We start from the raw sequence: 25,014 nt of genomic DNA, 5'->3' as shown, positions 1-25,014 counted from the left end.
GATCGTCTTATTGAGTGAAACGGCTTCTCGAACAAGAAATATAGGGCGGGACTTGATTTTGCCCATCTGGAAAAAACTGTATTGTTCACATATGTGAACAAGTTATCAGAGAAGAGACGTTGCGAGCTGACATTAATGAATGCACAAAATCATTTATAATAAACACAGGAACACTGCTTAAAAAAAGACTAGCCACTAGGCTTTCCTGTAGCTCAAACATTAGAGTGTGGCGCTAGCAACGTCAAGGTCAGGGGTTCGATTCCAGTGGAAAGCACGAACTGACAAAAAAATGAATGCGATGTAAGTCGCTTTGGACAGAAGAATCTGCCAAATGCATAAAAAAAAAACAAATGTAGATTTCATGGTGATTTAATTTTATACAAAAATGTAATAAATAAATAGTATGCAGTACATCTTTGGAACATTTACTAGGTCTCCACTCTTTAGAGGCATACAAAATCATCTAGATCCAGATCAATGAAGATGACAAAACAGGCAGAATGAAGAAATACATACTAAAAGGAAGCTATAGAACGTCAAAAAGACACGATTCAAAATATGCGGCAAGCATATTAAACTGAACCGCCACTTGTTTGCTTGCCCGGTATTGAGAAACCCCTCCTCTTCTCTTGCTATACATTACTCTAAAGATCCGTGCCAACAGAAGAAACAACCATCTGACCACAAACGCTATTAATCCCCTGTTTTTTCTCCCAAGACTTCTAACGTTGACTCAGACTTCTGTGAAGGAAGGAAAAGCCACTGTTGAGGGCTTCAAGCTCAAACGGATTTTGACACTGCACACTGTTTCAGCTGAGAGGGCCGTTGACTACAGCACTGGCTCAACGCTTAAGAGGAAGCCTGGGTGCCATATTTCAGTCATTTCTCAGAGCGTTCCTCTCCTCTGAACATCAATGGACTGAAAGTGAATGGTGAGATGAGTAAGTGATGGCAAAACACAAGGAATCAAGATGATGAGTCTCAAACGATGCACATTCAGAACCAGCATGATGAAGAACCTAAGCATTGAATCACCAAAGGTGCTCCCTCCATTGGTTTCATACCTGCTTTCACAACGATGGCCTCCGTTGAGGGAGAAAGAGCTTCGAGCTGACTGCTCCTCTTTTCTCTTCTCCTCCCGCATGCAAGCATTCAACCGGCTTGTTGATCATGTGACCTAGAGGCTCCCTCTGTCGGTCGAGCTAGCTAAAGCTCACACTGAGCATGCTCAGTCAGTTCAAATTTCAATTTTTTTTTTCTCCTGAGAGCAGGGCAACAACGAATTCAGGCAGCCATTTCATTGCTGGAAAGGACCAGGAAAGGTATGGTGAAGCAATAGAAACATGAAGCTCTGCTGTCTACCACAAGAACCAGGAGCAAGACTGTGTTATCCTTAATCTGTTGTCATCTCTCAAGAGGTCTTTATCTCCACTGAGCCCCTTACTAGGGCACGGCCACGGATCTCACAAGAGACACAAGGCCCAGAGAAGCCATTGGCAAAAACATTTCTTAATATTGGTATGAATCAAAACTGTCTGAAACTAAGCTGTTTGGTCCTCTTGTATTTCAATCAGATGCAGAAATTAACATGCTGCTTTATATACGGGCTGGTGATCGAGCATGTAATTGCGAGCAAGGGCTAATGAAAAACACTGAATATATATAGTCTTTGCGAATCAGCTTCAATTTCCCTGCATCCAAGACTGAAATCATGTCCTGGAGTCTATGAAGGTAAAACGACTCCTTTAAAAGATACTTGAGGAATAGCATATTTCACAGATACACAGATATAGTTTCAACAGCACAATCTGGTATATTTCAACAAGCCGTACTAACCATGAGGAAACAGACTAGCTCAAGACAAAAGCATCGAAATTATTTCATTTTGCTCTTTCCAATTAAAATGCTGTTTAAATATTCCATGAAATAAACAAAAAATGTATTGCATTAATATGCCAGTGTATTTCTAAGCTTTCACAAAGTTGTGTTGTTTTGCAGGGAAAACAAACCAAAAAATAAAATAAAGATTGATGACTCATCCTGCACTGCACTGATTTTTGTCCAATCAAACGATTTAGAATGAGAATGCTCCGCCTCTAAATCCACCTGAAACAGACAGCGTTTTAATTTGTCCAATTTGTTTAAATGGTAAATACACTATCATTCAAAAGTTTGGGGTCTGTGTGATTTTTAAAAATATTTTTGAAAGAAGTCTCTTATGCTCACCAATACCAAAAATACAGCAAAAAAAGTAATTTTGCAAAATATTATTACAATTTAAAATAACGTCACTTTTGATTCCTTTAATGTATCCTTGCGGAGAAAAAAAAGTATCAATGTAGTCAGCCACCAATTGTGCAAGTTCTCCCACTTTAAAACAGTTCTGGGATTTTTGCTCACCGTTCTTGTGATCGTTTTGACCCCACGGGTTGAGATCTTGTGTGGAGCCCCAGATCGAGGGAGATTATCAGTGGTCTTGTATATCTTCCATTTTCTAATAATTGCTCCCACAGCTGATTTCTTCACACCAAGCTACTTACCTATTGCAGATTCAGTCTTCCCAGCCTGGTGCAGGTCTACAATTTTGTTTCTGGTGTCCTTTGAAAGCTCTTTGGTCTTGGCCATAGTGGAGTTTGGAGTCTGACTGTTTGAGGTTGTGGACAGGTGTCTTTTATACTGATAACGAGTTCAAACAGGTGCCATTAATACAGGTAACGAGTGGAGGACAGAGGAGACTCTTAAAGAAGAAGTTACAGGTCTGTGAGAGCCAGAAATTTATCTTTTTTGTAGGTGACCAAATACTTATATTCCACCATAATTTGCAAATAAATTCTTTAAAAATCAGACAATGTGATTTTCTGGATTTTTTTTTCCTCATTATGTCTCCCATAGTTGAAGTGTACCTATGATGCAAATTACAGGCCTCTCTCATCTTTTTAAGTGGGAGAACTTGCACAATTGGTGGCTGACGAAATACTTTTTTGCCCCACTGTATATATAAACTAACTGACCCCACACTTTTGATCGGTAGTGTATGTGAATGTGAGCACACAAAAAATGTGTTTAAATATGTATGGTCATGGACAGTCTCAACAGGAAGTAGACAGCATTAATACTGCTTCATCGTATTTTATTTTCCTCCATTGCCAGGAACCATGTAGTATTGTTCTTCCGAATGGTAAAAAAAACCCAACAGATTTTCACAACCTCATTTTTATGACACAAAACTACACTATAATCTTCATTTTTCAAAGCAATACAAAGCAGGAGGCCTAATCGCTTCATAAAACCAAGCCCTGTAGGCTATATGTTGCTCTCTAAAAGAAATCTAGTGCTCTCATACAAACCAGTACTGAAATCATTGGGTATACACAGCTGTTCCATATCTCTAAATTCTTCCACAGTCCTAATGCATTTTTCCCAGACAGATGCAATATATGGTAATGAATACATTCTATATGAGAACTATGAATGCTCTGCACAATAGCTAAACTTTTGCATCAGTGAAATAGATCTTAACAAGAATGAATGTTCATGAAATTCCTTTTGATTTTGCAAGAATCATTTCTCAACACTCTTCAAGGCCTCGTCTTGCAACCTTGGCAGAGGCAGGAAAAGTCTCTTAACCGTAATTCTGCCAAATAACTGTACAGCTGACACCACCACAGAACGGAGCTTCACAACTGAAGCCTGCATACTAAGAGTTTCACTGCCATTTTGTAGTCACCTCATACCACTGACACTGAAAGTCCGCTTTCCCAGAAGTCATGTTTATCATATTGAGGGCCCTGAAGATCTTTTCCAGAGCAACAATGTCGTTTCACATGTTCCACTTGGGAAACAGCTAAGATTCTATGCATAATGATGGAAAGAAAGAGGGAGAGAAACCGACAAAGAGAAAAGAGAACGACAGTGTGGATATTTATCATGACTCATTTGGATGGCCTATCTGTTCCCTGCTTTTCTCCTGAATCTGCTTGGTTTTTAAACGCCCTATCACAAAAGATCTAACCATATAATATGCACACACACACACACACACACACACACACACACACACACACACACACACACACACACACACAAGCAGTTATGTTTTGAGGAAATAAATCCAGATGGCTTCAGGCAAGCAAACAAGCTTCTTACAAATGCAGAGTGATCCTAGTATTCACCTCAATGGAATCTACACCAGGACCGGCCAGCAAACCAAAGCTCATTTGCCAGAAAGAGGAGCAGCAGTCTATGTTTTGCACTGATTATGTGACTCGGGTATCAAGAAAAGCATCAAGGATTCCCTGCATAATCGGCTCGATTTGCTTGGCTGCTCAAGTTTATCCCACTTTCAAGTTCTTCTTTCCTGCCACTGAAGACAAAAACATTGTAGTAAACCATGCAGATAATGTTCTCGTCTAAGACTTGACAGGAACTTTTGAGAAGCTACAGCTTTTTTCCTAATGGTTGACGACTTGACAAGTGAGTTTTAAAAGAGATCAACCCTTTTCTCCTTTAAAGAGATCTAGATCATTTGTGGTCATTCTTGTCAAGTCGTTGAAGACATGGTACACAACTTGAATACGGTTTTAGGTTTTTAAAAAAAAAAAACACGCAGATCCTTTCAAAAATCCTCTGCTTGTCAGATTTGGGATGAGCGCAGGATCGAGTCTCAGAACGGAGTTCCTGTCCAACTTCAAACAGGCCTGCTCTTCAGATCCTAGAACACGAGCTTAATCAGCTAATCAGAAAGATGACATCAGATGATATTCCTAGAAGAAACACTCATTTCCAAGCTCCAAAACAATCGATTTTTAGAGTAATGGGTCCATTCCTTTAAAAAAAAAAAAAAAAAAAAAACCCTACAGCAAACCAGTTGGGAGCAGCAGCTATCTGGTAATGCTTGTTCTCTTGACCACAAAAGCAAAAATGGAGATGGATATAATCCTGTTTCATCAGAGGGCAAACCCTTCAGCAACAAGGTTGTACCTGCCTTAAGCTGTGGTCTTCATTCATGGGGGAGGAGGAAACAATTTTGCACTCTCCAAACGACTAGCTATCTTCCCACACATGCACCGTCCCCGAGCACAGGTCACATGACCAGCTCTCTGTATAAAGCTCTGACATGGCCCACACTGAGCATGCTCAGATGGAGCTCTACTGTTCTTCACGAAGGAGGAAGAGCATAAAAAAAACAACACAGCAGCCATTTCATGGAACGGTATCTAGCTACAATCAACGGGCTCTTTGGTGCCTTTAATGCTGTTACTGTTGCTCAATCGATTACCCTTGTGATACTTCGAAGGTTTCCAACTACAATGAGAAGCAATACATAAACAGCACATTTTTGAATAAGCATATCAATGTTTCATTTAGATCTGAAATGCCAAAAATGTGCATTTACACAAAGATGAATTATTTATTATGTGACATACGTGTCAAACGTGTTTGTTTCCTGTAACATGAAAAAGAAAATGGCAATCTTAAGCAATGTGGTAATGTGCTAAAGATAATTTGGCTGAATCATTTGTCTCTTAAAATAGGTTTCACATATCTAACATATTTTTTTCTAAATTATAACTAGTTGCTTTGAATTTTAATGGCAACAGGAATTGTAAATATCAAAGATCATTAAAATGGGCACAATCTGAAAATTATTAATTATGATTATTTGCATACGAAACCCACTCGAAAAATGTGGCTCTGTGACACTATAAAACTATCCAAAACCTTGTTTTCTTTTTAATGATGCATCAAAATTTCGGCTATATTTAATTTAATAAACTAAACTGGCCAGGATTGCTCGTTTTGACTCTTGTGGACTATTGTTGAAATGAAATCGCAAAAAGACGACGTCGTGAAATTACCAGAATTCCCATAAACGGTCATTGTTTAAATTAACAATCAATTACTGTATTGTTCCGAATATAAGACAATGTTTTTTTCTTAGAAATACATCTGAAAACCAAATTCGTCTTATATTCAGGGTCAAGAGTTTTACATGTCAATAATACACCCGCAACAATAGGTGGCACCAAATACGCGCAAAACGAGTGTGGGAAGAAATACGGTGTGTCAGAGTGTAATGTTGGAAGATCGTGAGGGCAAAAAAACAGTTATAAAAACGCAAACAGTCAAAGAAAGGCTTACCGTCTAAGCCTCGTAATGAAATTTTGGTAGGCTACATGGTTTTGACTATGAGATGGATAGCCTAATTGCTATATAATTGATATGGGCTACAGGTTATTTTTATGAAATGCCAAAAAGTGTAATCCTGAAAAAGTGGGGGTTGTCTTATATTCTACTAGGGTTGGGTGTCATTTGAATTTTAATGGTTCCGATTCTTATCGATTCCAAATTTTGATTCAAATCAAGTTTATAAAAAATAAACGTATTCACATTTTACTGTAGGTAAATATCATGAACGAAAATCAACAGGCACGTTAAAACCGCTTTTTCTGTGGGAACGTTTTTGATGTGTCTGCAGAAGAAAACAGCGCACTATTCATCTTGCGCTCGAATGGTTTAAAGTCTATTAAAATCACTTTTTCTGTGAGCGCACATTGGATGTATGCGCAGCACGCGTTCCATTCCAAAAGTTAATTGTGTTTTTGTGTGTGTGAGTTATTTTGTCTGATTTGTAGATTGTATGCACAAAAAAACTCTGTATTTTCATATTTTTGCCAATTTCCCATTCATTTCCTATGGGGGTCATTTTTGATCCGAAGGTCCTGAGTGTGACTTTTTTTTACGACCACTTAGACTTTTCAAATCCTGTCCCCAATTTTTTGGTTGTTCATATACCAAGTACCAATAAAGTAACCAAGTTTCGGACCATTCCGATGAAGCTACGATTTGTAAAAAAAAATTATAAAACGCGTTATGAATCAGTGAGCCGAATCATGATTCGGATCGCGTGTCAAACTGCCAAACTGCTGAAATTTGGCGAATCAAACCGCTGATTCGACTCGCTGATTCATAACGCTTCGAAGCTTCATGATGCCTTGTTTTGAAATCGTCATCCCTATGTAAGTCGTTATTTAGGGTTTTTTTGCGCACAAAAACTATTCTCGCCGATTCATAGTTATTTTAGAACCACTGTAGTGAGATGGACTTTGTAACGACGTCTTTAGTACCTTTAAAGGGTCTTGAGAGTGTAACGTGCCATTGTGCCAATGGAGGCCTTTCAGAGCCATCAGATTTTAACTAAAATATCTTCATTTCTGTTCCGAAGATGAACGGAGGTCTTACGGGTGTCGAACGACATGAGGGTTAGTAATTAATGACAGAATTTTCATTTTTGGTTGAACTAACCCTTTAACATCTCTTCTTTATCTCTCCCCAGAATAAAATGCTACTGTAAAGTCTAGTCGAAGTCAATGCACATATTGTGTCAATATTTACCAGAAATTGCAGCAAATATAGTGAAACTGCTATCTATTCTGTCGCAACTCTCTTTTTCTATGGCTCTGGTGCAGATCATTGACGTGACATGCTACTTGGCTAAAACTATTGGACTTCCGAGATCTGATAGTGTTGCAGTGTTTACCAATGTCATTTGAAAGTTCAACCAATGGAAACTGGATCTCAGGTGAGGTATGTGGGTATAGTGGGTAGGGACGATGTGTCTAGACCCATCAGACATATATTTTACAGCTGGAGCGCGCTTGGATTGGTTTGATCGCTCAGACTGACAGGTCTTGATTTACCATGTGCCATAGAATAGGATCGTTCATCGACCAGGATCTTAAGGCGCATTTCCACCACAGGAACTAGGGACTTTGGGGTGGTACTCTGTGTGTTTCGAAGTTCTGAGTAAAAACGACCCCCCTCAGAAAGTCCCTGTTCACGAGGTAGTACTCTCAGGGGTGGCACTTGGGAGCTGAACATGCCAATTGGTTAAGTTCATGCAGCATTGTATACATCATTTTTAAAAGTCTGGTGCGGTGCGTGCAGTTGAATCAAAAATGGAGTTTAAAAAATACGACCAACGGACTGACGTCGAGGTTCATGCTTTATTAAGCTTATATGCGGAGGACGAAATCCAGTGGGAACTGAAAAGTTGCGCGCATTCCTACATCACCGGACTAATTTGCCTAATCCTCACAGTACTTCACATTGCGATGGAAACGGAGACAGCAACAGGTCTGTGGGGGAAAAAAAGTTCCTGGGACAAATGGTTCCAGGTAATTTCAGTGGAAGCGAGGCTTTAGATATCCGTTTATTCTATGCATTTTATTGTGGTGTTTTCACAGAAGAAAATAGTTCTTATGTTCAGTACAACCACTTGTTTTGAGGGTTTGTTTCGAAATGAAAACCTAGCCTATCTAATTCTTTGCATGGCTTGAACACATAAGGGGCCAGATTTACTAACAGCTTGCTGCGCAAACTCTCTTTTGGCGTTAAAAAACTACTGTAAGGACTTGAAAAAGTGAAAAATTTGCTCTTAAAAGGTGTGGACAGGGTTATTTTTGCAGCTGACCTTATTGCATATGCATTTGTAAGTTTCCCATTCAGACGCAAAATTTACGTTAGGAGAGTATTTAAGTGAATCAGGCAAGGGGATTTACAAAGGTTTGCGCTCGTCAATTTACTGGTGTTTGCGCCACTATATTTACCACCCAAAAAATGCATGTCCTAAACCAGACTCTAACTGGTAGATTGCATTGGTCATTATGCTTTATTGAAATGATCTGGCTGCTTCTGTGCTCTTTAATTTGCGCGATGTCAGAAGATCACGCACAGAACTTTCCACTCCCATCTGCGCTTTTTTGGAATTGCGCTCTCATACTAATTTGCCCTGTTTAGTAAATCTGGCCCTAAGTTTGTTCGACTTAAAGCAGCGTTGCGCTGACCGTTAGGTGTATGATATCAAAAAGTATGCAAGAGCGATTAGAGAGCAGACAGCTCCGTATACTTTGGAATTGCTCTTACGGTATTTTGAGGTAGGGATGCACCGAATGTTCGGCAACTAGACATGTGCCGGTAAACGGTAATACGATATACCGCAATAATGAACATGCACAATATTGTTATCGTGGGCACTTCAAAATACCGTGAATAATTATTTATTACGAATTATTCAGATTTTTAGAATGAATTTTAAGAATACTTTACCCATCAACCGTTTAAAATGAACAACAAGTCAAAGAGGAACGCGCACTGATGTAAATAGACCGTGCATGAGCCGAGCACATGGTGGAATGAGGAGACACGCTGAAGTGCACATTCATTCTTTGACAGCAGAGGGCGCTGACGGAACAGCAGAAATGCAGCCGTTTCCCCAGTAATCACATAACCTAATACATAATACTTAAAGACTTAAGGCTATTCATTATCAAACTTGCATTTTATATTTTAATCTGGACTAAATTACATGCCCTAGATATTGTTTGAATATGTTCTGACTGTTGTTCAATCACACACTTTACAAGGCTCCAGTATTTAACATTAGTTCATTCATTAACAAACTGACAATGAAAAATACTTCTAAAGCATGTATTAATCTTAGTTAAATGTACATTTCAGCATACCTATTGTTCTTTATAATTCTTTTGCACTTTAATCTGTTTTAAATATTTGTTTACTTTATACATTTTTGTGTATTGCTTTATTGTATTTAAATGTTTGGTTCTTTTGTTATAAGAAAGTGATTTAACCTGTTGTAGTATGATACCACTTTTTTTGCAACTTATTTCAATATCGTGATAATACTGTATACCGTGATAAAAGCACATGCCTATCGGCAAACAAAATTATTCGGCCGAAAATAGCAAAAATTTAGTGAAATAAGTGAAAAGACTGAATAAATTTTACAGAACAATGAGGTTTTTGATGGCGCGATCAAATATAGCAACCAGCACGTGTGAGAGAATGCACGCTTCTAAATGCAGCAATGCAGCACATGTCGAAAACTGAGCGCGCACCTCGTCCGCTTTGCACTCTTCGATGATATAATTTTTGCTGCGTGCACCCTCGCGCTTGTGCGGACGCGTCACGTATAAACAAGGGTTAAAGAAGGGTTTAAAGTGTCCGACAAAGACACAGAAATGGCCGTTTGCAGACACTGTTCTGCTGAATTGTCTAAGCACCCTCAAATGCAAGCAAAAGCACCCTCAGTTGATACTGTAATAATACATTGGTAAATGCTCCAGTGCATATTTGTGTCTGTAGAACATCAAATGTATCTATTTACAACGTGTTTCTGCAGCGGTGACAGTTGTTGATCTCTTGTACCCAATGGCCAATATGTTTTAAGTTAGTCAGAATCCACTCATTGCTCAAAGATTTTATTCAGTGCTGAGTTACAAAGGCTTGTAAAACCTCTCATGAAGAAAAAAACAATTTTATTATGATATGATGATACCTGTAGGCATAATAGGCCAAAGATAAGATATATACAAATATTTTTATTTTACTTGTTTTATTGTTATATTGCGCTAGGACTGCACAATATATCTAAATTATTGAAATAGCGCAAATGTACATATCGTGATAGGCATATCACAACGGCATGCAAAATCGAAATTATTTTAATATGCTACTTCAACATTGTGAAAAGTGTACGTTTTAGGTCGAAGCATATAGCAGAGAATAGACTGGGCACACGACTGTTACTTATGTGACTTGCTTGACGTTAAAAAGAGTTATTAAACGCAATAACTTGCGGAAAAACAACTCCTTACAGTCTCGGGCTGTCTGCTGTAAGGCTGGGCAATTTTATAGATTCTGCGATATAAATTGATATTTTTTCTCCCAAGAAAGTATCGATTTTTAAGCCGCGAGTATCGATACATAAGTCCCATTCAAATCCCTGTGTTTACCCCCATTTGCGTTGCAGGAAGAGCGATTTGGTCAGCCAGCCGCTAGTATCGCTGTAGAGCAAGTTACCCGTACTACTAACTTTACACAGACGCCAACGTCTACCTCTTCTTGTTTACGGAGTCAGAGCGAGGAGATTCAAAAAAATGGCGGCGAATATAAATCCAGCGCCTTCATGCTTAAAAGCAGATGTGTGGGAGCACTTTGGGTTTAAAAAGAATAAGGGAAGCGACGACTTAGACTCAGGGGTCAACAACATGAGTCGCCGCAAGGACCACACGAGTTGCCTGCGGGTCTGTCCTAAAAATAGCTCACCATAGCAGCTGCGTTCAGTCGCTTCCGTGTTAATTTAAGCGCAGGGCTCCAACTGAAGCCGAATATATACTAGTGTAGGGCTGAAACGATTCATCGAGTTACTCGATTAACTCGATTACAAAAATTCCTCGAGGCAAAAATTCTGCCTCGAAGCCTCGTTAAATTCCTATGACGCGCACTATACGCACAGGATCTGATTCACACGGACCGCTGTTAAATGTTCAGGAAGCACGCCATAGCGCGTGATACATTTTGAATTTAGTTTAGATTCTAGATGCCCAGAATCACTATAGTAACTGCATGTTTTACACAGTTTATGCAAGTTGATTACCGTTCTTATAGCTGCCACACACACACACACACGCGGCGCGCGCAAGCCCCAAAGCCAGATCGCTTCCACTTTCATCCTCATAAAGTTTGTCAAGTAAATGCTTTTAAAGCCTTGCCAGTTTGAACATTGAAGCGGTTGTGCACTATGCTAAAACAACAATACGGAAAACTTATCCGTTCAGTGCTCAGCTTTTTTCTGTGACACGGAGAGTTGAGCCGTGTCGCGTCTTTGACAACGAGCGCGCGCCCTGAAGGCATGACCTCTTTTCGCGTGAAGATCGCGCGCGGAGAGTAGCGCAGAACAGATAGTAGAAAATCAGTAACACACACACACACGCATGCACCCTCCTCTCTCTCTCTCTCTCTCTCTCTCGCGCCAGTCAGACCAATCGTGGCAATGCATCACATATGCTTAAACTTTTATGTAGCCACGCAACAATAATTTCAGCATTCACTGTATACACCGGGACGTGATGTTGTGACACGATTTTTCGAACGGATGCTTCACCTAAAATGCACCGCAATGCAAGTGATGCAAGCCAAATGCAGCGTTCTATTAAAAATGAATGTATGTATTTCTGCTGTACCAAACTGCAATGAAGCCCCACACACACACACACACAGACACAGGTTGCTAGGTTACCATAGCAAATAGGCTCACGCTCACCACATATGATATATTATTTGTTAGTAGTCTAAAGGTAAATGCTGCAGGTGTAGAAATCTACATACAAGATATTTACTTTGATGTCAGGGCTAGATTACAGCATGAAACCTGCTGTGCATATTAATAAATTATTGCTTTTCCTCTTCATTTTCGTTATGCATTATTTGTTTTGGTTGTTTAAAAACACAGGGAAAAAATTGCATCCGATTAATTGATTAAGTGCTAGATTAATCGATTATAGAAAGAATCGATAGCTGCAGCCCTATACTAGTGTCTGTAAATAATAAACTGCAAAATTACTCCTGCATGTTCTGCATCTGTGTGGATGACGGGCGCAGCGCGCGCGCAATCGCTCTTGTAGTCTCTGCCGACACGAACGCATAAACCGTCACTTCATGAGAATTTACCGTTTCATTTGAGAAAACTGGGTGCGTCTCAATCAGCTCCTGGTTCAGTAGTCAGGGCACAAGTCAATGGGCTTACTCCCTGATCAGTGCCCTGACTGAACTAGGGAGCTGAATGACTGAGACGCGCACCTACTGTCATATCATCACGGCAACCCGTCAAAATAAAAGTTTGGTTTAACGTGAAGAGATTGACTACAGATTGTAGCCTACAGTAAATTTAGCTACTTCTCTATGTAATAATAATACGTCTCTACTAATAATAATAATTATGAAATTAATAATACTAATTATATAATTATTAATGGTTGCTTATTTTTCACTTGATCTTTCATTTATAAACAATGTTTACTTTTAAACAGCATACAGCCTTTGCATGTTTATGTATTATTTACTTATGATTATCATCATATATAATAAAACATTTATTTAAAAAAAACATAGTGGTATTGTACCGACTACTGGAACTACTACTATACTCTTTCAGGTGTAAAACAGTTTGGATAGTTGTTAATATGAGAATTATGATGCATTATTTAAGAGTTTTAAGTATTATATAACATGAGTACCTCTCTTTGACTTTCTTTTTTAAAAAGTAGCTCTCAAATGAAAAAAGGTTGGAGATCCTTGACTTAGACAAAGCATCGCGGTTGGTTTGCAAGATGTGTGACACAAATGTGAAATACTCTGTAAATACTACCAAGTGTCAGTGTCAAGCTACAAAAGCTGTCAAAGAAACTGTTCAGAACAGGCCACTTCCTGCAATTTTTAAAACTCCATTGTTAATTGCAATACTGCACTTTATTTACTTTTCAAAGTGCACTGTTTCAATAAATGGAACTAATTTTCTCAACACATCTTTGATTCATTTTGTCCAGCATTTGCAAGCTGTAGACTCTCTGTCCAGTCAGAGACATATATTGTGCAATTGATGATTTTAGTTTTCAGTTCAGTTAATTCAATCCAAGTAAATGAAACACAAACAAGATGTCACCAAAATCACTCTGTCCCGTTTAAATCTTTCAGAAAATGATGCAAGTGTATCGAATTATATCGAATCGTTGGCTGAATATCGTGATATATATCGTACCGTGAGCTGAATATCGTGTATCGTATCTTATCGTGAGATTAGTGTATCGCTACAGCCCGCTGTCTGACACACAACGTGCGCACAAGCCGCCTCTCTGAAAATGTGTGATCCCTTCAGTTCTGTTTCATGCCTTGTTACACACTCGAACTGTCAAATACACACACAGTTATGTCAAAATGGCTGTCCTGACGAATATTCATGTAGACACAGTCAGTTATGCTTTAAGTGAACGATATCAGTTGGGGAATGAAACCGAATGCGTGTCAATAGGATCCGTGCATTAGGTCTTAAAGTGACAGCCTGCTAATACAGTTAACCTGCTAATACTGTAAACCTGCCGCTGTCTGTCAAACAATAAAAGAAAAAACGAAAATCACTCACTGCTCTTGGCTGAATAACCTTTGTAGCTTTATTATGTATCAGTGTATATTTAATGTTAATTCATGTGAAGACTTAAAATTAAGATAACAAAAATAAATGTCCACCCCTAGTTCAGGTGTCTTTGTTTACCTGGATGTTCTTGATGTTAAGTTTTGGTTGATATAACTATATATTACCAAGTCAAGCAAAGAGTTTTTGATATTTAAATATTGGCATTACATTTTTTGTTTGTTTACATTGATGTTAAAATTATATTGTCAGATTTGTGACATTCATTTTTGTTAAAACACTGCTGGTCACTTTCAGAAGTTGTAGCAACTGTTGTAGAACACATAAATGGTATCATTCTCAGTTTTTAAATCATTTTTAAAATTTAAATAGATTTTACACACTTAAAGCAATATCGCATATCGAATATAGCATTATTTAACAAGAATATCGCATATCGCATTTTTCTTCAATATCGCACAGCCCTATATTGGGCTTTGTTTGTATAATGTCTGCTGGAATGCAAAAAACGTTCAATGTTTAGTTCAGAGATTTGTTTTTCTTTAGAAAATTGGCCATGTATTGTACCTGATATATATCGAAAATAATCGATATTGAATCGAATCGAAAGCTTGTGAATTCGAAATCGAAACGAATTGTGAAATTTGTGTCAACATCCAGCCCTAGTGTGAGTTCATACTGCACAATTTTAGCCTGGATTTGTCACTCGCCGACAGATTTTGCGAAATTGCAGACAAATGCCCAAAAATCGGTGAGGCAAATGAGGCAAATTGGTGCTTGTTCACCCGAGTGGCAATCACGCAGTATGAATTATCAAAGACACGATCTGAAAGAAACAACAATGCGTCGCCGACATCCATGTGATACTTGGCACGCTAAATATCTGGACCTGTCTGGGATTCAAAATCCTGTTGTGTGAAATGTGATCTGACGGAAAATTACATTAGCAATGACCTACAGCAAATGAGAGAGCAAGATACAGGGCAGCGGGAAGTTAAGAAAGAAGTTATAGACCAGAATATCATTATTGCACATAAGCTTTACAATTATATCAAACAGAAACAAAGAACAAACATTTGCTTGACCAGCCGCAACAGCAGCACATTGCAAAATTATTTATTAACCTCCAACTCTCTTTGCAGAACACAATCCATGCTCCCCACATCTTCCCAACCATGTGATCTTGCGTTATTTCCTTATCACAAACACGTGTTTGGTTGTGAAACGTAGTTTGCGGACCAGACAGTGTTTTTGTTTGTATATGCTGTGAAATATAGTTCTCAGAACTGGCAAAAATCGGTATCGGCAGGTCACACTTACAAAACAAATCGGAAATCGGAAAATTGCAGTCGTTGCATCTCCATGTCAAACTCTGCCTGTTTTGGCAAATATTAATTTAAACAGTTGGTTATGTCTATGAAGTAAAAGTAAACATATGGGGAAAAATCGGATGTGTATCATTGGATCCGTGCATTAGATCTTAAAGTGACAGTTGTCTAAACCTGCAGCTGTCTGAGTCCTTAAGGCCGTGTTTTTTCAAGTGTTTTTTCACGCGGCTGGCATTTTTTTCCCTTTTTTTTCTCGATGGGAGCGTCACGTTTTTAGAACGGCATGAGCATAAAGTATTTATTTTATACCTCACTCATCACTGTCACTTTTTACCCAGCCGTACAATAACAGTGAGGTGGGGCGGGACAAATACAACACCTACCAACCGCCACATTCTGCTTATACAATGTCAACAGATGACAACAAGCAATAATAACGGAACAAAATAATAAAACAAGAGCCAGAGCAAATACTTTACATTGTATCAACATTTTATATAGAATCAATACAGAAACAAACTATCTGTGAAATGAGATACTAGTAACACTTCCGTGGATATTCCGTATCATAGCAAGCAAAGAGCCTCAACTGAAAAAAAAACTAAAAAAAGTAATGAAACTTCACTTTGCCCTCAGCCTAAACGATTTGCCAGGGAACAAATTATAGATCCATGAGACCAAAGATCGCGCGTTACATATACACAAGACGAATTATAGCTCGAGACACACCACAGAGACATCAGCGGCAGACATCAGAAGGACTAGCCGAGGAAAGGCTGCTCTCGCCGGGGTTAATGAGCACGGAGCGCCGCTGATCCACTGGAGCTCACAACTCCGAAAACGACAGATAAAATGTTCAAATAGGCACTTTTTTTTAAATAAACCACATATTTGAGCTTTAAACAACTACATTATCACCTGAAAAAGTCTTAAAACTACTTTGTCACACATTTACAGTAGAATTTTGACAAAAAAAGACGTGTAAACACAGCCCATGTCAGCCATTTCTCAACGAGACGAGACGGCTGACAGAAGCCCCTCCCATGACGCGAATTCGCGTCTGTTGTGAAGCGAATTTCACGCGCGAGTAAACTAAAAATGTTCAAGCGTCCAACTTCGCACGAATAGCGTGAATTATTTGCGTCATTCGTGTCCGGTGTGAACGCTACATTAGGCAGTATTTCTTACCTGAATTCTACTGTTAGGCCTACTTAACAAACTTAAAGGGTTATTTCATCCAAAAATGAAAATTCTGTTATTAATTCCTCACCCTCATGTCGTTCCAAACCCATAAGACCTTCGTAACACGAATGAAGATATTATTTTTGATGAAATCCCGAGAGCTCTCTGACCCCTCCATAGACAGCAATTTAATTAACACTTTCAAGGCCCAGAAAGGGAGTAAAAACAGTTGTTAAAATAGTCCATGTGACTGCAGTGATTCAAACTTAAAAGTGGGGTAAGGGCTTTCTGGTAACCGATGTTGATATTTCAAGTCACCAAAACAAACACGCCCCTACCCCAAAAGGGTCTCGACCAAGCGGCAACCTCCCGCAGTTTCTTTTGAAGCCAATACGGAAGTGACATATACTGCAATTTATTGACTGGCCGCTAGGGACAGGCTCCAGAAAGGAGCAGAATCTCATTGAGCCCCATGTTAAAATGGCCAACTTTACAGCAGATAAAAACATGTTTACAGCCTGGTACAAATTGTGGTTTTGGTCTATACGGCTAATTTTGCCCTTCATGACAACTGTGAGGGGGGTGAATTTTTTTATAACTCATTTGTTTACATTATATAAAGCATTAAAGTTCTGCATAATTAAGGGCATGGCCACTTCGAGTGACAGGCGGATAGCCGTTTGTCTGCTGTCTGTTAGTCATCGCGTCACTTCAGCTCCGCCCACATCCCGCCTTTTTGCCCATTTTCTGTTATCCGGGAGTGACGCGCGATGACGCGCTGCCAAGATGGCAACGGCCATCTCGTCCATACTTTGCGCTTCAGAACGGCTCATCAGAATCCTATGGGTGACGTCACGGACACTCAGTGTTGGGCACGTTACTTTAAAAAAGTAATTAGTTATAGTTACTAGTTACTTCTTACAAATAGTAACTGAGTTAGTAACTGAGTTACATCATTATAAAAGTAACTAATTACCAGGGAAAGTAATTACTGCGTTACTTTTTTTTTCTTTCAAATGTTCAAATATGTCAAATAATTTGGATGCCCCCAATATTAGATATGTTAAATGAATGAATTGGACACTAAATAGAATAAATTATTATTATAAAACATTGTACATTAATGTGCACTATTGTAATGTTGCTGTGGGACAATGTGAGACACCTATCAAATTCAATGCATTATTGTAAATATTATCAGTAGGCCTACTATAGTGTAAATATTGTGTAAATATTATCAGTACTATACTTTCCTGTGGTAGTGGAGCTCACGTTATCACCTGGGTTTTTAGCCACTAATTTTGTGGCATATGATGATGTGAGGCGCTTCAGAATCACTTGCCACCGGCGTGGAGAGACTCTTTCTTCCTGGGCATAAGTTGCACGTTACTTAAATATTCTTACCTTTCACCTCAACGAGGGAAAAGTAGCGCTTATACTTCCAATTTGCGAAAGCTACCTTTGAAGTCGTTGGACTATCGCTGAATGTGTGTGCGTCATAGGTGTGTGTGTGTGTGTGTGTGTGTGTGTGTGAACCATAGACCGTAAAAAAATAGGTGTGTACTCAACCTATCAACTTCAACCTTGTCTCCCACCCACCAATCATCATCAGTTATGTGTACCACCGCACCCACCCCCAACACGCATGGCTGGTGCGCGCGCACACGCACACACACACACACACACACACACACACACACACACACACATTGCAGGTCCGACTGACAGAGAGCCTGTTCGGATGAAAAGCGCTTCAGTGAGCTCAATTATAGTAACGCGACTAACGCCGCATTTTTTCCCCTCAGTAACTCTAACGGCGTTGTAACGAGAGAAACAGTAATTCGTTTGATTACTCGTTACTGAAAAAAATAATTCCGTTAGTAACGCCGTTTATCTGTAACGCCGTTATTCCCAACACTGCGGACACTATGTCCATATTTTTTTACAGTCTATGGTCTCGACCCTATTTTGATAGCTCTGCCCCACACATACATACGCAACGCCTATGGCAGCATCTGCTGTGCTAGCCGGCCAAGGGTACGATGCCATCAATAAGAGAAAGCAATGTTAAGGCCTGTTCACACCGGGACGATTTTCGCACGCGTTTATCGCCGACGTTTAACGCCTCGGGACTAAACAATGGGCGCCAATGTGAGTGTTCACACCGACGCGCAAAACGCCAGGCGTAAAAGCGTCATTTTTAAAAAAACGCCTCGGGTTCGTTTTTTTATTTTGACGCGGCGCGTAAAAAACTGTCCGACCAATGAGATCGGCGCTTTTGTTCACGTGCCTGGAGCTGCTGAAGTGACAGTAAAACACGACTTGGTGGCGCTCAAGCACAAAACGGTCTTGCCGAGCACACATTGATACGACGAAGAAGTAGTAAGTAGACAAAGAAGAAGATGAACTGCTAATGCTGCTTGCCAGTTAGCAAAAAGTGTGTGAATGGTTTTGTCCATATACATAATATGTCTATGGTTTTGGCAAGCACGTAAATACTGTCTCTCTTCTCCTTCTGTGTGACAAGCGAGTGTCAGAGGCTTAAAGTGCCGCAGCACCATCTTGTGTACCGCGAGCGCATCGACTGAATGTGCACGTTCACTCGGCGCAGCGCCAGTGAAAATCGCTTGGGTGTGAACACTCAAGACGCGCCGAAAAACGGCACGAAAAACGCTGGCGATAAGCGCGCGCGATATTCGTCCCGGTGTGTACAGGCCTTTACTATGATAATCCAGGTCGAATGTTCAGTGAAAAAGTCCCAAAAACACAATCACGAACAACTCGATAGCATGAGTACAACAGTCCAACTAACGAACATATTACAAATATGACAGGACTAAAGGGTTATTTCGATCACGAAAAGAGGAACCAAAGGAAACAAACATATATTTGGAGTTTATTGTCTTGCTTTTCGGACACACTTTGGGAGCTGATGCTTGAAACAGACAGTGGTTTAACGTTATAGGATGTGGAAATTAATGGGTCTTTATCATCACTGAAGTGATCGACGATACGATACTAACAAGCGATACACACAAGCATATTCAAACAAAAGCCAGCATTTATTAAGTTCTGTGAAACAATTTAGGATTTAGGAACATCAAAATGACTGGAACAGAGCAGAACACCAAGAACAGAACATCACAATCGCTTAGACGCCATTCTGCTCCAGCGTATCAACAAGGGTGGACTGATGACAGCTCGCTCAGGGCGGGTCTGTGCTGTAACGCTGCTGTCAATCAACAATCGTGGGAGGGGCGTCCAACCGTGTGACGTCACACGGTCAGACGGCTCGATTTGAGACCGGGGAAAACATATAAGGAGATTAAAAAAAAAAAAACACTAGATGGATTTTTATCATTATAGGATGGTTGTGTACAGGCACTGCCAACACACATTTCCATTCAATCAACTTGTAAAAGAGCATGTACCATTATATGACCCCTTTAATTCGTATCTTTGTTGTATTGTATTTGTTCTTAGATTCGTTTTTTTATTTACTGTTAGATTTTAGTCAACTAAATCTGTTGTAGATTACATTGATAGACCATGATATTTAGTTGACTAAAACTAGACTAAAACAATGCAGAAGACTAAAAAATTTGACTAAAACTAAATGGCATTTTAGTCAAAAGACAATGACTAAAACTAAATCGAAACTTCAGAATTACGAAAAAATGAGTAGCCTCAATTTTAGTCAAACAATGGAACAGCCCTAGTGCCTCAACTTCCTGCTAAGTTAATGGCCCTGCTGACTAACAGACAACATATATTACTGCTGGCAGTTGGTTGGGTTCCGGAAGTCAAACGTACAGCTTTCAAGTTTGCACCAAACGTATCACATTCCAATCAGGCTAAAGAGTTGCACTTTCGTCTCAATCAATCACAAAAGGCTTCAAAGGCTTCTATAAATCTAGACATTACTGAATGTAAAGAAATTAGTGGCTAAATGAAAGAAATATGGACAGGTGGTTCCATTTTAAACCATCAGTCGCAAGTTTTATCTACATAGATTCCTCAAAAGCTACATACACATTACATTTGATACGTCTCAGACAACAGCAAAAGACTACTACAAACCTGTCAATCAACCAAGGGTTTCAAACTTTGCTGACTACAATGTGTGCTAGGTCTTTCTTTAACCAGACTTTCAAACAAGAGCAGTGCCAAAACATTCATGAATCTATACCGTTTTTCTCAATATTATATAGTTTGTGCGTTCACATAATGTCCTACAGTTAAATTAATGAAGAAGCAGGTCATCTTACTAGGCACAAATTCATTTAGAGCAGCAGAAAGATGGAATTCAGTGCCTGTTCTTTATGCCTCGTTCACACCAAACGCGATTAGAGCATAAAAATCGCGTCTAGTTGGACGCTTTTTGAATCCATTGGAAATATGTCATAAAACACCACTCAGCCTCTTTTCATTTTCATTAAAAAAATATATTAAACATTAATAGCCACACAAATGTGGTCCGGGCAACGCACATTATCTTCACTGCATGTATATTTAAATATCCTAAAAAATAAAGTTAAAGTCAAAACGTTTTGCCAGACAACAAAGTATAGATTCATGAGACCAAAGATCGCCCGTTAGATCTACACAAGACGAACTATATCTCATGTTTAACCACTACAGAGGCATCCGAGCCAGCGGCAAAAGGGCTTGCCGATAGGCTTGCTACGATAGTCGGTGTTGCCGGTGTTACCGGTGTCCAGACTCAACACCGGTTACATCACTTGCCCACCGTGGCACCGCCCACCGTCTTTTTGATTTTTTTATAGTAATAAAATAATTTAGTTCAGTTAGAGAACAGACAATACAAATAAAAACTGAACGTATCTGCTTAATAAAGCAGGATCCGACCGTGAGTCTCGGCAGCGGCAGGAGTCATTCATCAGATTTAAGAGTGAGGAGCTGACTGAGATGATCGCGGAAGATTTGGTTTCAAAGCGAAACGTAAAAGCGCCTATTTAAGGGAGTTTGTCATTTGTTTTGTTGTTGTGTTTTTCATTAAAAATAATAGACTAATGAACCCACAATTCAAGCAACCCGCAGCCGAATTGGCGCTAATTCAAAACCGAAAGTTAAATGTGCACGGCCGCACAGAGCGCGCATTGTTTACTTTCGCCTGGCTTCGCAGTGCGAGCCTCCGCTACGCTGACTGCGCGCATTTCTTTTTGCCGCGCGCACCCTCGCGCTCGCGCGGGCACGTCGAGTATAAACGAGGCTTTACGGACGAACTGTTATTCCTTCATGGCGTGCATCTCAATCATAGACTGATCAATGCTTGATCAGTGCCCTGACTACTGAACTGATTGAGACGCACCCATGGCTTCACAGAGCGCGCAATTACAGACGAGCTGTCATTCACGTGGGTGAATACGCAACACTGGCGCGTTTTCAGTTCAGAGCGGTCGTGTGCATGTTACTTTCGGTTAGATAGAATTAGTGATTTAAAAGCCTCCGCCGGTGATACCGGTATTACCGGTGTTGTCACACATCAATTAACCGGTGGGAAAATTTCCTCACCGTCACATCCCTACTTGCCGAGGAAAGGCTGCTCTCACCGGGGTTAATGAGCGCTGAGTGCCCGGTGATCGCCTGAATCTCACAACTCCAAAAACGCAAGACAATTTTTTTTAAATAGGCACTCTTTATAAATAAATCACAGATTTGAGCTTTAAACAACTACATTCTCACCTGAAAAAGTCTTCAAACAAAATTGTGGCACAATAACAGTAGTATTTTTAAATTATGCGGGGGTTCTCATCACGTCACTTTACCAGTTTGTCAGTGCCGTGTGCGGGCCTTCAAAAGCTTCAACTCTGGTCAGCGGAAGTCAATGAAGTCGCGTCATCCATATTTTTTTACGGTCTATGGTCTTTACATTGACTTAACATTGAAATCACTCGCTCCAGACGCTCTATTCGCGTTTGGTGTGAACGTAGTGTATATCATTTAGTATTTTTAAAACTGAACTTAAAATATGGTTAAAGAAAAAATCAATCATGTGATTTTACTTCTATGTGATTCAATATTTGTGTTACGAGATTTGTATTATTTTCTTTTTTCTGGATTGTAATGGAATGCTGTAATTTTAAGTAACATCGTCCTGCCCAGGGACCACAGATGTATAGCTAACTCTGGCACAACATTTGTGTTGTGTATGGTCCCTGTTAATAAATTAAATAAACTAAACTAAATTGATATAATTTGACTTAGACGTTCAAAGTAGTAAATATTTTACAGGGAACTATGACTTAAATATCCAATCTTATTAATATATATATATGTTTGTCTGTCTTACTGAGCTTACAAGCCAATCAAATAACATCCCCACAATTAAGTAGTTGACTTAAAAAAGCCATGCATTTTATTTACACAATTACAGAAGACGGTGATAGTTCACCAAAAATGAAAATTCTGTCATCCTTTACTCACTTTCATGTCGTTCTAAAGACTTTCTGTGTTCTGCGGAACACAATCAAATATATTTTGATGAATGTTGAGGTCAATACAACATTGGACAACACTGACTTTCATTTTATGGACAACTACAACAACAACAAAAACATGACGACAAATTTTCACTTTAGGGTGAGCTATCCCTTTAATTGAAAATTAAATTGTTAGGTGTCTAAAGATTACCACCCCTTCTCATGAGGTTTCACTATCAGCCTTGCCAAAACAACTTCTGAAGTTTTTTGGGGGGGGTTTTTCACTTAAAGTTTCACCTTCTTAAGTGACAGTCACACATGTAGATCAGTTGCACAAGACATAAAAATCATTAAGAAACTTGGGGTCAAGCACTGGATGCATCATTGATGTCTCTGCAATGAAAACTCAATGGTTTTGGCTTAAAAACAGTATGATATCTGCCTGTAACTTTCACATTAAAGCATTGCTTGATTGAAAACTTTAAATATTCAACACAAGAACACTCCAAGGAGAAACTCTCAATTGCCCATCTGTCTGATGTGTCAGTCAGGCAGAACATTTCTCCAACAAATCCTTGTATAATTTATGCACTCACATCTTCCTACAACAGAAACTAGAAGCTGTTGAAAATGCCCAATCACAGGGCTCCCCCTGTCGGTGAACAAGCGCAGGTTCTCTCCAAAAGATACACGATAATGCGTTTCCATACAGTGATCATCATTTTAAAAACCTGAACACCCTCCAGACAACAGCTAAAAAACTTCAATATTATCCAATACATTGAATATCTGAATAAAACTAAACAATTTCTGAATACCCATTGCTATGAAAAAGCTTTGTCAATCACCCTGTCAAAAATAAAAAATCATACAGAAGTGTACAGGATTTCAATAGGAATTTCTATCATAATTTGGAACTAATCCTTAAATCCTAGGTAGATCGATCGATCAATCAATCAATCAATCAATCAATATGATTCTTAAATATGATCAGCACACATATTCTTTTGAAATAATGTCATGCTATTGGAGAGTTAAAATAATATCGCAAGAGCTATAGGGCTCCTAAAAGATTTTTTTTTAATTTAAATTGTAATGTCCTAAAGTGTTATTTTATTCGGTTACTAGTTATATTAGAACATTTTTGAATATGAAGGAAATACACATTAGGATCCTGTAGGATAGTGAAAATTATTACAGATTCCAAATTCAATTGGAATTTTCAACAAGGGACATAACAGTTTTCCAAAGAGCAAAGCGGTGTCTAAAATCCTTTTATATGTACACAACGGTACAGGAATTTTCATTTTTACCACACGGCACAACACTAATGTTGACAACTGCTTTAGCGCCAAGTAGCCTTTAGCTTCAGCTTCCTGCATGAAAGACGCTACAAACTACTGGTATTGCTGAAAATATTCCCAAGCACAAGGGATAGGCTGATGGGTATTTGGCTGGTGGATGAATAGATGCGCTTGTGGATTATGCAAAATAATATAACAATATGCACTACCGCTGTATTTACAATAGCAACACAGCAGCATCTGAAGCCGGATGGTGCCCTGGAACCAGCATAACAACAATCACCTTGCCGTGTACAAAGAGCAAAGGCGACCTGTATTCAGGTTTCCAGGCAAAATCATCCGCACTGCAAAAGGGGAGGCCGCCCCATTATTTTCCTTCACAAAGCTTCACGCGCACTCACTCGCACAAAAGCACCGAGTTTTCACACTGAAACGGACAGTCAGGCGGGCTCTTTGAAAGACTCGTGACGAAACCTGCCCGGGATAGCCGCTCAAAGCTTCAACCGGCTGCATAATGTGCCCCAAACGCTCTGTCAATCAGTCGTTGAGTCAAACTGGTAAAAACCGCATGCTAACACAGATAAACAAAGTTATAATGTAGAATCGTTGCTGTGCTCTTACCTCAGTTTTCATTGAAGCCATGGCTCCTCAGCCTGAGACCCGCCCCCTTACGCATACGTCACCGATTCACTTGATAGTAGTAGTTCAACCATAGACTGTAGAGTTCAACAAAAAAAAAGTACCAATTC

General features: G+C 39.4%; 1 protein-coding gene across 7 annotated transcripts in view; it reads right to left on the bottom strand.

Annotated features, from left to right (window-relative positions):
- The window catches only part of ehmt1b (euchromatic histone-lysine N-methyltransferase 1b), a 47,896-nt gene extending 22,882 nt beyond the window's left edge, over nt 1-25,014 (bottom strand). For 2 of the 7 annotated variants that reach the window (XM_079835423.1, XM_079835424.1), the window contains exon 1: nt 24,887-25,014. In XM_079835423.1, coding sequence (XP_079691549.1) covers nt 24,887-24,907 — 21 coding nt within the window. In that variant the 5' untranslated portion in view covers nt 24,908-25,014. Of the gene's footprint in view, nt 1-4,172; nt 5,099-24,886 lie in introns of those variants that run through there. The other 5 variants (XM_079835426.1, XM_079835427.1, XM_079835421.1 and 2 more) reach the window with 3 other exon arrangements.

The sequence above is a fragment of the Gobio gobio genome, assembly GCF_949357685.1.
Source record: "Gobio gobio genome assembly, chromosome: 14".
In the NCBI taxonomy this organism is placed as follows: domain Eukaryota; kingdom Metazoa; phylum Chordata; class Actinopteri; order Cypriniformes; family Gobionidae; genus Gobio; species Gobio gobio.
Note: the sequence above shows the minus strand (reverse complement) of the source record. Positions and strands in the feature narration are given on the sequence as shown.